The 15,144-nt window shown below is 48.0% G+C and overlaps 1 protein-coding gene across 4 annotated transcripts in view; it reads left to right on the plus strand.

The window, feature by feature from the left end:
- Window positions 1–1,220: 1,220 nt before the first annotated feature.
- The window catches only part of ADAM11 (ADAM metallopeptidase domain 11), a 63,585-nt gene continuing 49,661 nt past the window's right edge, over window positions 1,221–15,144 (plus strand). For 3 of the 4 annotated variants that reach the window (XM_069953314.1, XM_069953310.1, XM_069953312.1), the window contains exons 1-2: window positions 1,221–1,429; window positions 14,420–14,604. In XM_069953314.1, coding sequence (XP_069809415.1) covers window positions 1,372–1,429; window positions 14,420–14,604 — 243 coding nt within the window. In that variant the 5' untranslated portion in view covers window positions 1,221–1,371. Of the gene's footprint in view, window positions 1,430–1,462; window positions 1,518–14,419; window positions 14,605–15,144 lie in introns of those variants that run through there. The other variant, XM_069953311.1, reaches the window with a different exon arrangement.

Raw genomic sequence — 15,144 nt, forward strand, 5'->3', positions numbered from 1 at the left:
CCGGATGCGTATGAACCGCAAACATACGCCCGTAGTAGAGTTATGTGCGGGCGGATATCGTATACTTTCAAGCGAATGCATCAACCTCAAAACTATGTGCGTATATTCGCGGTTCGCACTACGGACGGAAACATACGCAGTGTAAACACAGCCTATAACCGTATACATTATATACCAGTAGAATAAAACGCACCAAAATACACATCACATTGGACTTTACAGGTCAGTCCAGTGATGCAGTCCCACATGCTTTCCAAAGTTTGGCATGGAAAGATGCAACTCATGCTGGGTGGTCGGGTTGCCATGGCAACCATACGATGCCCGGCGAGATCCATGCATGATTTCAACTGATTAAAATAGGGCATGAAACGCGCCGTGCATTGCACAGTTGCCTCGGCAACTCAACAAAAAAACAACACATTGCAACCTATACTTTTGCTGTATACGGCAGCGTTGTCACCTATGCTCTTGTATACAGCAAAATTTTACCTAACGAAATGGAAATACAATGTGAACACAGCCTAAAGTTAATGGGGACTCCTAGCTGGTCCTGTGCAGGTAAATGGACAGGATAGTGATGGAGATTTTTTTTTTTTTTTTTTTGCAACTTATAGACCCATAGGTTTGCATAGGAGCTATATGAAGAACAGACAAATTTTTTATTTTTTTGAAAGTTGCTTCATCTTTATTGTGATTTGATGAACATTGTATCTCAGCACCAGGACCCATCTGTTCCCTATAGTGGTGGGTGGACTAGTTCTTATTGACATGTTCTTATTGACTATGTACCTTATACATAGGAAATAAAAATGGTGAAATGTAATATACAATATGGGGATCCACTATCTGTTCGATGAGAAGCATCTGACACTGAAGGTAATAATATTCTTCTGTATGGAACATATCAGCTTTCCATCCCACTAAGGGTTAATGTGTGTTGCTGGGCTGGATCCATACAGAATGCATGGGCAGTGTTATGGATCCAGATGGCTGGTATCGATACATGGATCAGTGTTATTGTGCTTCATTGTTACATGATCAGGATGGAGCATCCATAATGTCATCCTAGCAGCCACCTATATGTAAGGAGATGCAGGAGGGAAGATTGATAGGTAGAAGGGGGGAAGGGATGATGGAGGTGGTGGAGGAGGAGGAGGAGGAGGAGGAGGGGAGTAGTCCTCCTCACGTGTCTCCTCTATGGTAATACTGGATCTCCCCACACTGCAGATCCCGCATCCATCCTCCTGCACCGCAGCCCGATGGTGACAGGCAGACAAAGGAGCCGGGCTCATGTCACTGGCACCAGGGTGAAGCTGCCAGCCGCCTGTGCCCTGTCCCCTGTGCCCGGGGCTGAGGGATTATGTGGGAAGGATGCGTCTGGAGCCGCTCTGGGTTGTAGCTGCTGTGATCTGTGCCATGTCAGAGCTGGGTGAGTGCCGACCTGCAGAGGAGGGAGGGGGTGATGTGTGCCTGGATGCTTCTGCACCTTGTACCCCCAGTCCGGACCCTGTGCACAGGTGGGCTGCTGCTCCCCTAGTCCTGAGCCGTCTGCCCTCTGATACATTCCCACCTACCTGCTGCTCCCCTAGTCCTGAGCCGTCTGCCCTCTGATACCTTCCCACCTACCTGCTGCTCCCCTAGTCCTGAGCCGTCTGCCCCCTCATACATTCCCACCTACCTGCTGCTCCCCTAGTCCTGAGCCGTCTGCCCTCTGATACATTCCCACCTACCTGCTGCTCCCCTAGTCCTGAGCCGTCTGCCCTCTGATACATTCCCACCTACCTGCTGCTCCCCTAGTCCTGAGCCGTCTGCCCTCTGATACATTCCCACCTACCTGCTGCTCCCCTAGTCCTGAGCCGTCTGCCCTCTGATACCTTCCCATCTACCTGCTGCTCCCCTAGTCCTGAGCCGTCTGCCCTCTGATACCTTCCCACCTACCTGCTGCTCCCCTAGTCCTGAGCCGTCTGCCCTCTGATACCTTCCCACCTACCTGCTGCTCCCCTAGTCCTGAGCCGTCTGCCCTCTGATACCTTCCCACCTACCTGCTGCTCCCCTAGTCCTGAGCCGTCTGCCCTCTGATACATTCCCACCTACCTGCTGCTCCCCTAGTCCTGAGCCGTCTGCCCTCTGATACCTTCCCATCTACCTGCTGCTCCCCTAGTCCTGAGCCGTCTGCCGTATGATACATTCCCACCTACCTGCTGCTCCCCTAGTCCTGAGCCGTCTGCCCTCTCATACATTCCCACCTACCTGCTGCTCCCCTAGTCCTGAGCCGTCTGCCCTCTCATACATTCCCACCTACCTGCTGCTCCCCTAGTCCTGAGCCGTCTGCCCTCTCATACATTCCCACCTACCTGCTGCTCCCCTAGTCCTGAGCCGTCTGCCCTCTCATACATTCCCACCTACCTGCTGCTCCCCTAGTCCTGAGCCGTCTGCCCTCTCATACATTCCCACCTACCTGCTGCTCCCCTAGTCCTGAGCCGTCTGCCCTCTCATACATTCCCACCTACCTGCTGCTCCCCTAGTCCTGAGCCGTCTGCCCTCTCATACATTCCCACCTACCTGCTGCTCCCCTAGTCCTGAGCCGTCTGCCCTCTCATACATTCCCACCTACCTGCTGCTCCCCTAGTCCTGAGCCGTCTGCCCTCTCATACATTCCCACCTACCTGCTGCTCCCCTAGTCCTGAGCCGTCTGCCCTCTCATACATTCCCACCTACCTGCTGCTCCCCTAGTCCTGAGCCGTCTGCCCTCTCATACATTCCCACCTACCTGCTGCTCCCCTAGTCCTGAGCCGTCTGCCCTCTCATACATTCCCACCTACCTGCTGCTCCCCTAGTCCTGAGCCGTCTGCCCTCTCATACATTCCCACCTACCTGCTGCTCCCCTAGTCCTGAGCCGTCTGCCCTCTCATACATTCCCACCTACCTGCTGCTCCCCTAGTCCTGAGCCGTCTGCCCTCTCATACATTCCCACCTACCTGCTGCTCCCCTAGTCCTGAGCCGTCTGCCCTCTCATACATTCCCACCTACCTGCTGCTCCCCTAGTCCTGAGCCGTCTGCCCTCTCATACATTCCCACCTACCTGCTGCTCCCCTAGTCCTGAGCCGTCTGCCCTCTCATACATTCCCACCTACCTGCTGCTCCCCTTGTCCTGAGCCGTCTGCCCACTGATACATTCCCACCTACCTGCTGCTCCCCTAGTCCTGAGCCGTCTGCCCTCTCATACATTCCCACCTACCTGCTCCTCTGCTCCTTCCCTGCAGATGGGATTTTCTATAGGTTTTCCTCCTGTTGCTGTTCTATATGAAGCTTGCCCCCTAATATGTATCATAGCTACACTCTGTGTCCCTAATCTGTATTATACCTATACCATGCGCCCCCAATATTGATCATACCTTTACCCTGTGCCCCTAATCTGTATCATACCTATACCCTGCGGCCCAATATTGATCATACCTTTACCCTGTGCCCCTAATCTGTATCATACCTTTACCCTGTGCCCCTAATCTGTATCATACCTACACCCTGTGCCCCTAATCTGTATCATACCTACACCCTGTGCCCCTAATCTGTATCATACCTACACCCTGTGCCCTGGTTTGTGTTCTGCCTCTTCCTTGCATCCATTACTTTTCCATCCTTCCATCCTTCCTCTGATTTCTTTCCAGCCTCCACAATCTACTCTGCTTATTTCTTATACCTGTTACTATAACCCCCCACATTCCTTCCTGTACCCCCGACTATTGACCCTGTTTTCATATACCTGATTACTGCCCCTACCCTTTTCCGCTGATGTTTGACTGCTCGTCCATGTTTTAGAGATTACTAACCCTGTACCCCTGATAACTGACCCTACATCTCCATAGATCATTGGTTACTGCCCTTACCCTATACCCCTGATGATTGGCCTCACAGATCCATGTATTAGTTATTCCTAACCCTTTTCTGTACCCCTGATGACCCTTCACCTCCATGTATCAGTGATTACTGTGCTTACCCTATTCCCCCTACAATTGACCCTGCACCCCCATTTATTAGTGACTACTTACAGTCCCCTATTCCTATGATTTACCCTGTACCTCCATGTATCAGTGATTCTCCACAGTCCCCTATTTCCCCCTATGACTGACCCTGTACCTCCATGTATCAGTGATTACTCACAGTCCCCTATTTCCCCTATGACTGACCCTGTACCTCCATGTATCAGTGATTCCTCACAGTCCCCTATTTCCCCTATGACTGACCCTGTACCTCCATGTATCAGTGATTCCTCACAGTCCCCTATTCCCCCTATGACTGACCCTGTACCTCCATGTATCAGTGATTCCTCACAGTCCCCTATTCCCCCTATGACTGACCCTGTACCTCCGTGTATCAGTGATTCCTCACAGTCCCCTATTTCCCCTATGACTGACCCTGTACCTTCATGTATCAGTGATTCCTCACAGTCCCCTATTTCCCCTATGACTGACCCTGTACATCCATGTATCAGTGATTACTCACAGTCCCCTATTCCCCCTATGACTGACCCTGTACATCCATGTATTAGTGATTACTCAGTCACCTATTCCCCCTATGACTGACCCTGTACCTCCATGTATCAGTGATTCCTCAGTCACCTATTCCCCCTATGACTGACCCTGTACCTCCATGTATCAGTGATTACTCACAGTCCCCTATTTCCCCTATGACTGACCCTGTACATCCATGTATCAGTGATTACTCACAGTCCCCTATTTCCCCCTATGACTGACCCTGTACATCCATGTATCAGTGATTACTCACAGTCCCCTATTTCCCCTATGACTGACCCTGTACCTCCATGTATCAGTGATTCCTCAGTCCCCTATTTCACCTATTACTGACCCTGTACCTCCGTGTATCAGTGATTACTCACAGTCCCCTATTTCCCCCTATGACTGACCCTGTACATCCATGTATCAGTGATTCCTCAGTCCCCTATTTCCCCTATGACTGACCCTGTACCTCCATGTATCAGTGATTACACACAGTCCCCTATTTCCCCTATGACTGACCCTGTACCTCCATGTATCAGTGATTCCTCAGTCCCCTATTTCACCTATTACTGACCCTGTACCTCCGTGTATCAGTGATTACTCACAGTCCCCTATTTCCCCCTATGACTGACCCTGTACCTCCATGTATCAGTGATTCCTCAGTCCCCTATTTCCCCTATGACTGACCCTGTACCTCCATGTATCAGTGATTACTCACAGTCCCCTATTTCCCCTATGACTGACCCTGTACCTCCATGTATCAGTGATTCCTCACAGTCCCCTATTCCACCTATGACTGACCCTGTACCTCCATGTATCAGTGATTTCTCACAGTCCCCTGTTCCACCTATGACTGACCCTGTACCTCCATGTATCAGTGATTACTCACAGTCCCCTATTCTCCCTATGACTGACCCTGTACCTCCATGTATCAGTGATTATTCACAGTCCCCTATTTCCCCTATGACTGACCCTGTACCTCCATGTATCAGTAATTATTAACAGTCCCCCCCCTATGACTGACCCTGTACCTCCATGTATCAGTGATTCCTCACAGTCCCCTATTCCCCCTATGACTGACCCTGTACCTCCATGTATCAGTGATTACTCACAGTCCCCTGTTCCACCTATGACTGACCCTGTACCTCCATGTATCAGTGATTCCTCACAGTCCCCTATTTCCCCTATGACTGACCCTGTACCTCCATGTATCAGTGATTCCTCACAGTCCCCTATTCCACCTATGACTGACCCTGTACCTCCATGTATCAGTGATTCCTCACAGTCCCCTATTCCACCTATGACTGACCCTGTACCTCCATGTATCAGTGATTCCTCACAGTCCCCTGTTCCCCCTATGACTGACCCTGTACCTCCATGTATCAGTGAATTCTCACAGTCCCCTATCCCCCCTATGACTGACCCTGTACCTCCATGTATCAGTGATTACTCACAGTCCCCCCCCCTATGACTGACCCTGTACCTCCATGTATCAGTGATTCCTCACAGTCCCCTATATTACCTATGACTGACCCTGTACCTCCATGTATCAGTGATTCCTCACAGTCCCCTATTCCCCCTATGACTGACCCTGTACCTCCATGTATCAGTGATTCCTCACAGTCCCCTATTCCCCCTATGACTGACCCTGTACCTCCATGTATCAGTAATCACTGTTTGCTGTAACCCTGTTTTCTTCCCTTTTTCACCCCTATCTTTTCATCGCTCATCCCATCCTTCATCACTGCTCCCTCTTCATCATCATATATTGCCATCTTCCCTCATCAGAGCAATTACATGATCTTTCTGCATTGGTATCATCAGCTGAGAGGTGCTAACTGTTCTTGAACAGCCGGGGTTAATAGGAATGTTTGTAGGGATCGCGAATGACCATTTCCACCTTGGTCTCACCTATATATGAGATCTGTGCGTGATCACCGGCATAATCTGTGTACCCCACACCCCCAACACACTTTATCAATCTCATATTTTCCAATGATTCCCACCAGGGCCCATACCGCCCCCCTCTCCTGCCATTATCAGGCTTTCTGTAGCATCAGCAGATATACTGCAATGCATCAGGTAGATGATAGATGCTGTGCTGGATGGGTGGGTGGGAAGAGGTGGATGCTTATTACATGGGGGTGGGGGTACTTTGCTCTATGTACTTCTCCTGGGACATTTAATTGCAGGGGCCAAAGTTAATATGGCTAAGAATGCACTCACAATACCGAGCACTGTGTAAGTGTTTTCCGTGCACTCTCCCAGCTCTTATCATGGATTTTACAGTCATCTGTCTCTACCTCTTTATTGTCTATCACCATCTAGCATGGCAGTGTTCTTCAATGTGCAGGGAACTCCCAGCCTTTGACTGTCAGGGCATGATGGTGGTTGTAGTTTCAAACATTAGAGAACACTGTAGTAAAGGATGAGGCTCCGGTGTTGTATGATCATAGGATTATGCATTTGGTTAAGGAAATCTATTGCTTTAAGGCTTCTGGGTTGTTTCCGTAATACATGACCAGATGAAGATACCATAATCCCAGTAGATGCAGGCCCATGTAGTCTATGGAATATGAAATCTTCCCTGAACACCTTCAGGGAGGGGTTGGGTAGCGAAAATTGTAGCGTGCCTAACTCTTGTCCTCTATTTACACATAGTATTATGTGTTTTTATCCAAACTGGAGGATGGGGGGGGGGTCCAAAACACAGAAAAAAAATCTTTGCATTATACCATTTTATTATATTTCATCATTTATATAGTTAATATTTTTTTTGTGTTGGTTCTTCTGTTTTTATTTGCTAAGATACTGACCAAGGTAGTCAGAAGAAAATAAAGTCCTCATTCTTAAAGGGGTACTCCAGCCCCCCAAAAAATTTGTTTCTTTAATAAGATTAAATTACTTTATAAAATTACTTTATTAAAGAAAATGAAGCATATATATAATATTTTTTTTTCCCTTTTCTTCTTTTACATTGACGTCAGTTAGGGGTGACATGGCCCCTTCACTGCCACCAGTGGCTGTGATGGGAACCGTAGGGCTGCTCAAGCCCTGGTCCTGCCACAGTTACATATACTGAGCCTACCCTGATGTCTGTTCTAAGGCAGGTTAGTATTACAATAGAAGTTTCACTTAGAGAAGCTGTCTGTGCCATCCCTAAATGCTGCCTCTTTTACTTTCACCAGAATTCTTATTTAAAAGGGTACTCCAACCATTTAAAATTTTTGATATATTGTTGCTAGAGATGAGCGAACCTCGAGCATGCTCGAGTCGATCCGAACCCGAACGTTCGGCATTTGATTAGCGGTGGCTGCTGAAGTTGGATAAAGCCCTAAGGCTATGTGGAAAACATGGATATAGTCATTGGCTGTATCCATGTTTTCCAGACAACCTTAGAGCTTTATCCAAGTTCAGCAGCCCCCGCTAATCAAATGCTGAACGTTCAGGTTCGGATGGACTCGAAACCGAACCCGGTTCGCTCATCTCTAATTGTTGTCCTTCTGTTCTACATAATAAAGATCCTATTTTTACCTAAACACGCTCCCCCGGGGTCCTCCTGCTTGTCTTGGCAGTGACAGCCACTGACTGAAGTGGGACAGCTTTCAGCGAGGGACCCAAAGACGCTGCAGGAGGACCCCGTGGGAGCGCGGTGAGGTATGAATAGGATCTTTATAATGTGCTATGCAACGGCAGCAATATTAAAAAAAAACAAAAAAACAGGCGGCACTCTGGGGGTGGGGCAGTGCTCTAAACAGCCTTACCGGACACAGGATTACATTAAAACTGCACGGGAACGGCATGGAGGATAAAGGTGAGACACATCCTATCAGGGAGTTTAGATGCATCTAACCTTCTGAGTTCCCATTTAACTCTTTCAACCATCTCTCATTGATTTCAGTGGGAGAGCAGTTATAAAACACTCTTTTTTAAAAATCGTCATTTCATAGCCACGCTCAACAAAAACAATGACTTGGCTGTTGGTTGAGGCAGTTTTCTCTCTCTTCACTGCTACATTTTAAGGGGGGAGGGGTTAAAGGTGTGGAAACGGGGACAGGGCTACTGCACTGTTATGTTGGGTTATTACAGGTGGAGATGACTTTATTCCAGCACTGTGGTGTTGGCTTACTACAGGTGGAGCTGTATTTATTTCTGCACTGTGGTGTTGGTTTTCTACAGATGGAGCAGTATTTATTGATGCACTGTGATGTTGGGTTATTACAGGTAGAGTAGTATATATTGCTACACTTCGTTTACTACTGTTGCACTCTGAAGTTGATTTACTACAAGTAGAGCAGCGTTTATTTCTGTACTGTGGTGTTGATTTACGACAGATGGAGCAGTATCCTTTGCTGTACTGTGATTGTTGCTTGTGGAGGAGTATGTATTGATGCACTCCTGGTGTTGGTTTGGTAGTAGTATGTTTTTAGTCACAGCATTCACATGGATTGGCCAGTGAGGCCTGGGTACAAAAAGTGTTAAATTTAAGCAGCCCTGATTCAGCACTTTGTGTGTGGGGTTAAGGAACTCCTGCTTTAGGGCTATTATATGTGGAGGCACAGTAGTTGTGTGAGCTGTGTTATTAGTGGTAAATGATAGCACAGAGTTACCCACCCTGGATGATAACCTACACCCTGCAGGTTGTCTCACAGTTCCATGCTTAAGGGTGCGTTCACACCTACAGGATCTGCAGCAGATCTGCAGCAGATTTGATGCTGTGTTCAGTTATTTAAATGAAATCTGCTGCAGAAAATCAGCTGCAGATCCTGTAGGTGTGAACGCACCATAAAGGAGATTTCTAATTTTATGTAAAGTTTAAAAGGGTCGTCCAGGATTAGAAAGACATGGCTACTTTTTTTTCAAGAAAGGCACCACCAAGAATGTGGTATTGCAGCTTAGCTCCATTCAATGGAGTTAAGCTGCAGTACCACATAGAGGAACAAAGAAAAAAAGACAAATTTGGTCAGCTCTCCTAGAACAGTGATTTTCAACCTTTTTGAGCCGCGGCACACTTTTTATACTTAAAAAATCCCGGGGCACACCACCAACCAAAATGGCACAAAATGACACTAAAACTGTTCATATTATACATATAGTTAATAATATAGATTCTAAATGTATTTATACTCACTCAGTGTGAAACCTGGGCCTGTTTTCTTCTCCCCCCTGTGCTTCTCTCCACCATACTTCTCCACACTACTTCTCTCCTGTGCTTCTCTCCACCATACTTCTCCCCCCTGCTTCTCTCCACCATACTTCTCCCCCCTGCTTCTCTCCTGTGCTTCTCTCCCCCATTCTTCTCTTCTGTGCTTCTCTCCACCATACTTCTCCCGCCTGCTTCTCTCCTGTGCTTCTCTCCCCCATGCTTCTCTCCCCCATGTTTCTCTTCTGTGCTTCTCTCCCCCATGCTTCTCTCCTGTGCTTCTCTCCACCATACTTCTCCCCCCTGCTTCTCTCCACCATACTTCTCCCGCCTGCTTCTCTCCTGTGCTTCTCTCCCCCATTCTTCTCTTCTGTGCTTCTCTCCTGTGCTTCTCTCCCCCATGATTTTCTTCTGTGCTTCTCTCCCCCATGCTTCTCTCCTGTGCTTCTCTCCACCATACTTCTCCCCCCTGCTTCTCTCCTGTGCTTCTCTCCCCAATGCTTCTCTCCACCATACTTCTCCCCCTGCTTCTCTCCTGTACTTCTCTCCCCCATGCTTCTCTCCTGTGCTTCTTTCCACCATGCTTCTCTCCTGTGCTCTCCACCATACTTCTCCCCCCTGCTTCTCTCCACCATGCTTCTCTCCTGTGCTTCTCTTCACCATACTTCTCCCCCCTGCTTCTCTCCTGTACTTCTCTCCCCCAAGCTTCTCTCCTGTGCTTCTCTCCACCATACTTCTCCCCCCTGCTTCTCTCCTGTGCTTCTCTCCCCAATGCTTCTCTCCACCATACTTCTCCCCCTGCTTCTCTCCTGTACTTTTCTCCCCCATGCTTCTCTCCTGTGCTTCTTTCCACCATGCTTCTCTCCTGTGCTCTCCACCATACTTCTCCCCCCTGTTTCTCTCCCCCATGCTTCTCTCCTGTGCTTCTCTCCACCATACTTCTCCCCCCTGCTTCTCTTCTGTGCTTCTCTCCACAATACTTCTCCCCCCTGCTTCTCTCCTGTGCTTCTCTCCCCCATGCTTCTCTCCACCATACTTCTCCCCCTGCTTCTCTCCCCATGCTTCTCTCCTGTGCTTCAATCCCCCATGCTTCTCTCCTGTGCTTTTCTCCACCATACTTCTCCCCCCTGCTTCTCTCCTGTGCTTCTCTCCCCCATGCTTCTCTCCTGTGCTTCTCTCCACCATACTTTGCCCCCCTGCTTCTCTCCACTAAACTTCTCTCCCCCCTGCTTCTCTCCGCTGTTTCTCTCCCCCCCCTTCCTCCTCACCTCCTCCGAGATGGTCGCCGCTGCTGTCCGCCTCACCTACTGGCCGCCCGTAGGCCCCGGACGTGCTCCTCCAATCAGCGGAGATCGGGAGCGTGGTGCGCTGTGGCGGGCCACAGCGCACACGTTGATTGGATGCGTGCATCACGGCCCGCCGCAGCGCAGCGCGCAACCGCCCGCATTATAATCCGCCACTGATTGCTGCGCATTGCCGGGGAACAAAACACAGGGGCACCATAGTTTGGGGAACTTTCCCCGCGGCACACCCGACCATGTGTCGTGGCACACTGGTTGAAAATCACTGCCCTAGAACACTATTCACACCAGGCAGGAGCACGTTGCCATGGCTGAAATTACAAAGACACAAAAACACAGAAAAATGCAACAGTTTACCGCAATGGCAAGATACAGACCCACTACAGATATGAAAATCACTAAAAGCAGCCCCCCAACTGCTAAAAAAAATCCCACAATAATAATGAGGGTCTTGGTTACCATTTACAAACAGTGTAAACCATCGCACTACAATACTTTTGCCGGTATAAGATTGATCCTGCATGCCCAGAGCATAGGCTTATTACATGTCATGGAGAGGCTCAGGGTGGTATTACACGGAACGTTTTTGGCGATCTCAAACGACCGCTATGACGGATGATCTTAACCGTTCACCCTATTACACAGGACGATGGCCGTTACTTACGGTCATACTTGCGCTCGTCCTTTCATGGCTGATAGACTAGGGAACGAGTGAACGACCACATTATTACACCAAACTATATACTACAGGGGGAGAGCGCATGGGGGGTGGATATATACTACAGGGGGAGAGCACAGGGGGGCTATATACTACTGGGGGGAGCTCACAGGTGGGCTATATACTACTGGGGGGAGCTCACAGGGGGGCTTTATACTACTGAGGGGAGCTCACAGGGGGGCTATATACTACAGTGGGAGAGCACAGGGGGGCTATATACTACTGGAGGGAGCTCACAAGGAGCTATATACTACAGGGGGAGAGCGCACAGGGGGGCTATATACTACAGGGGGAGAGCACAGGGGGTCTATATACTACTTGGGGGAACACACAGGGGGGCTATATACTACTGGGGGAGAGCTCACAGGGGAGCTATATACTACTGGAGGGAGCTCACAAGGAGCTATATACTACAGGGGGAGAGTGCACGGGGGGCTATATACTACAGGGGGAGAGCACAGGGGGTCTATATACTACTGGGGGGAGCACACAGGGGGGCTATATACTACTGGGGGAGAGTGCACAGGGGGGTATATACTACTGGGGGGAGCTCACAGGGGGGCTATATACTACTGGGGGGAGCTCACAGGGGGGCTATATACTACAGTGGGAGAGCACAGGGGGGGCTATATACTACTGAAGGGAGCTCACAAGGAGCTATATACTACAGGGGGAGAGCGCACAGGGGGGGCTACATACTACAGGGGGAGAGCACAGGGGGTCTATATACTACTGGGGGGAGCACACAGGGGGGCTATATACTACTGGGGGAAAGCACACAGGGGGGTATATACTACTGGGGGGAGCTCACAGGGGGCTATATACCACTAGGGGAAAGTTTCCTACTGACGTTCAGCTCGGACCTTTACCTGACAATAGACCCCGGTAAGTGGACCTTCACTAAAAGTTGTTAAGTACCCCTGATTTACACTGTTTGCAAATGGTAACCAAGAGCCTCATTATTTTTGTGGAGATTTTTTTTTTGCAGTTGGGGTGCTGCTTAAATGATTTTCATTTCTGTAGTGGGTCTGTATCTTGCCATTGCGGTGAACAGTACCACATACAACCTGTGTTGAAGTGGGACACTTTTAAAAGAAAGCAGCCATGTTTTTGTAATTCTAGACAACGCCTGGTATACCCATCTCTAAAAGTTAGCCCCTGTCCACAAGCTAAGGGATAACAAGCTGATTGGTTGGGGTCAGACCTCTGCAACCTCCACTGACTATGAGAACAGCTCCCAGCACTCTTCATTATCTAACTCTGAGCTCAGTAATGGTTGGAGGTCCTATAGAGAATGAATGAAGCACTGCTGCTTACATATAGTGCACTCCGTTGTCTCAGTTTGTGGAATCAGTAGGGGGCCCAGCAGTTGACCCCCCCCCCCCAATCAGCTTATTATCCTCTATTATCTAGTGGATATGTTACACATTTTGGACATATGGATAAATCTATAAAGGCTTTTTCCACCTTCACAAAGATATTTATAAGTTTATTTTCTCCAATATCAGAAATGAAACAACTTTACAATTGGTCTTTATTAAAAATTTCCTGTCGTTTTGCTTCTGCAGCTCTCATGTAGATCATGCATCTCCATGGTAAAAGGCAACAAACAAACCCTGTGTTATCTAATCCCGCAGGCAGATTTCTTTCCTTTTGTCCCTACTTTATGCTCCCGTATGTTTGAAAAAAACATTCTTGAGGAGGCATAAAATCTGGCCTGATAATATCCAGATGGCAGAGTCACATGGCCCGGTAGAAGAAAGTGTCGTTTGGAAACAAGCCGTGCAAAATAAGACTATTGTGGCATCATTGTAGCGTGTAGGAGAGCGTAAGGTTTTCCACTGTGGTCAGCAAGCAGAAGAAAACAGTGAGAAACTGTAACACAAAGTGTATATGAATACTCCTGACATTCAGACTCTATTAAACCGAACAACATTTCAGCTGCAGAGAATTAAAGGGGTTATGCAGGCTTAGAAAAACAGGGCTGTTTTCTTCCAGAAACAGGGTCACTGTTGTCCTCGGTTTTAAATGAAGATGAATTGTGATACCACACCCAACCTGAGGACAGGGGTGGTGCTGTGTTTTTTTTTTTACTCCTGGATAACCCCATACTTGCCCCTGAATTTGACAATGATCCTTTGTTGCTATCGGAAGTGCTGTCATGATGTCATATGCATTGATCATATGACGACACATCGACAGTTTGATACATATATTAGTAAATGAAGTTATTTTACAATGTTTCTGTGGTTTTTCATACTTTATTTCTGTTTTGATGCAAACTGCCTGTCCTGTCACTTCGAATGTCAGATGTACATCCTTTTAATCAAACTGTTCCTGCTGTACACTCTAGCTGGGAATTTAGCAAACACTATGATCCTCCTACTTAACCTTTTTGACCATACCCCTGCCCACTACACTCACAGGAGTCTCCCACTTAGTCGAAGGCATATAGAGTTGGCTGAATTCCGAGTAACGTGTACAGCAGGACCTGGAAGTCTGTTACAGGATGTACACTAGGTAGGAAGTAGGGAAATAAAGACAACAGCAGTTTGCACAAACTACCTTCAGAATTTTATTTACCAGTATATATCCTTTTATTAGACAGCTGTAAATAGATATTATTAATGGACAACCCCTCTAAAAAAAAAATTTGCAGCCATCTGAATGTGACTACGGTGTTCCTGGTCCTAGGAGTCACCGCTCCTAACAATATATTGCTCTTTGTTCTCTTCTTCAGGGGTTCCCTTAGAAGATTCAACATCCCCCACTGACACTGGTCAGTCTGAATCTACCCAATGGCACCCGACCCTGGAAGTCCCCCAGATCACACACCCCAGCCGGTTAATCGGGCGGACATCAGGAGCAGAGACCCGTAGATACCAGCTGGATACCCGGGTCAGAAATGAGAGCAACCCTAACCTAGTAAGTGTCCTGCCTACTGAAGACCCACATTGTAGTATTTGGAGAAGATCAGTCATTCCAGGCTCCAGATTAAATGAAGTATTAATAGTCCATTACTGATAAGAATGAAAAAAAAAGTTTTTGCGTTAATTTCCCAGAAACAGCACCCCTCCTAGGCTTTGTCTGGTTTTAAAACTCAATTCTGTTGAAATGAATGAAGTTGAGCTGCAGTACCAGGCACCACTCATGGCTATGAGGGCGCTGTTTATAGGGAAAGAAAAGTATTTTTTTCTTTGGCAAAGCCGAATTCCTAGATCACGTGTGGCGGGGTCAATTTACCTACGTTTAAGCTCTAGGGCAAAGACAATGTATCTTCATATAATATCAGAGGTATATGGTAGTCTGTATACCTTTTTTGAGAAACTGCCTTGAAATGTAGTGTGTGAACACAGCCGTGAATGGATGGCTAGTAACCTAAAGGTCCCCATACAGCTACAGTATAAGGTGTATGGGACTGTCCTGACCATTCACCATTATGTTGGTCAAGAAAGGATTCTGGTG

Source organism: Dendropsophus ebraccatus, chromosome 14, assembly GCF_027789765.1.
Source record: "Dendropsophus ebraccatus isolate aDenEbr1 chromosome 14, aDenEbr1.pat, whole genome shotgun sequence".
Lineage (NCBI taxonomy): Eukaryota > Metazoa > Chordata > Amphibia > Anura > Hylidae > Dendropsophus > Dendropsophus ebraccatus.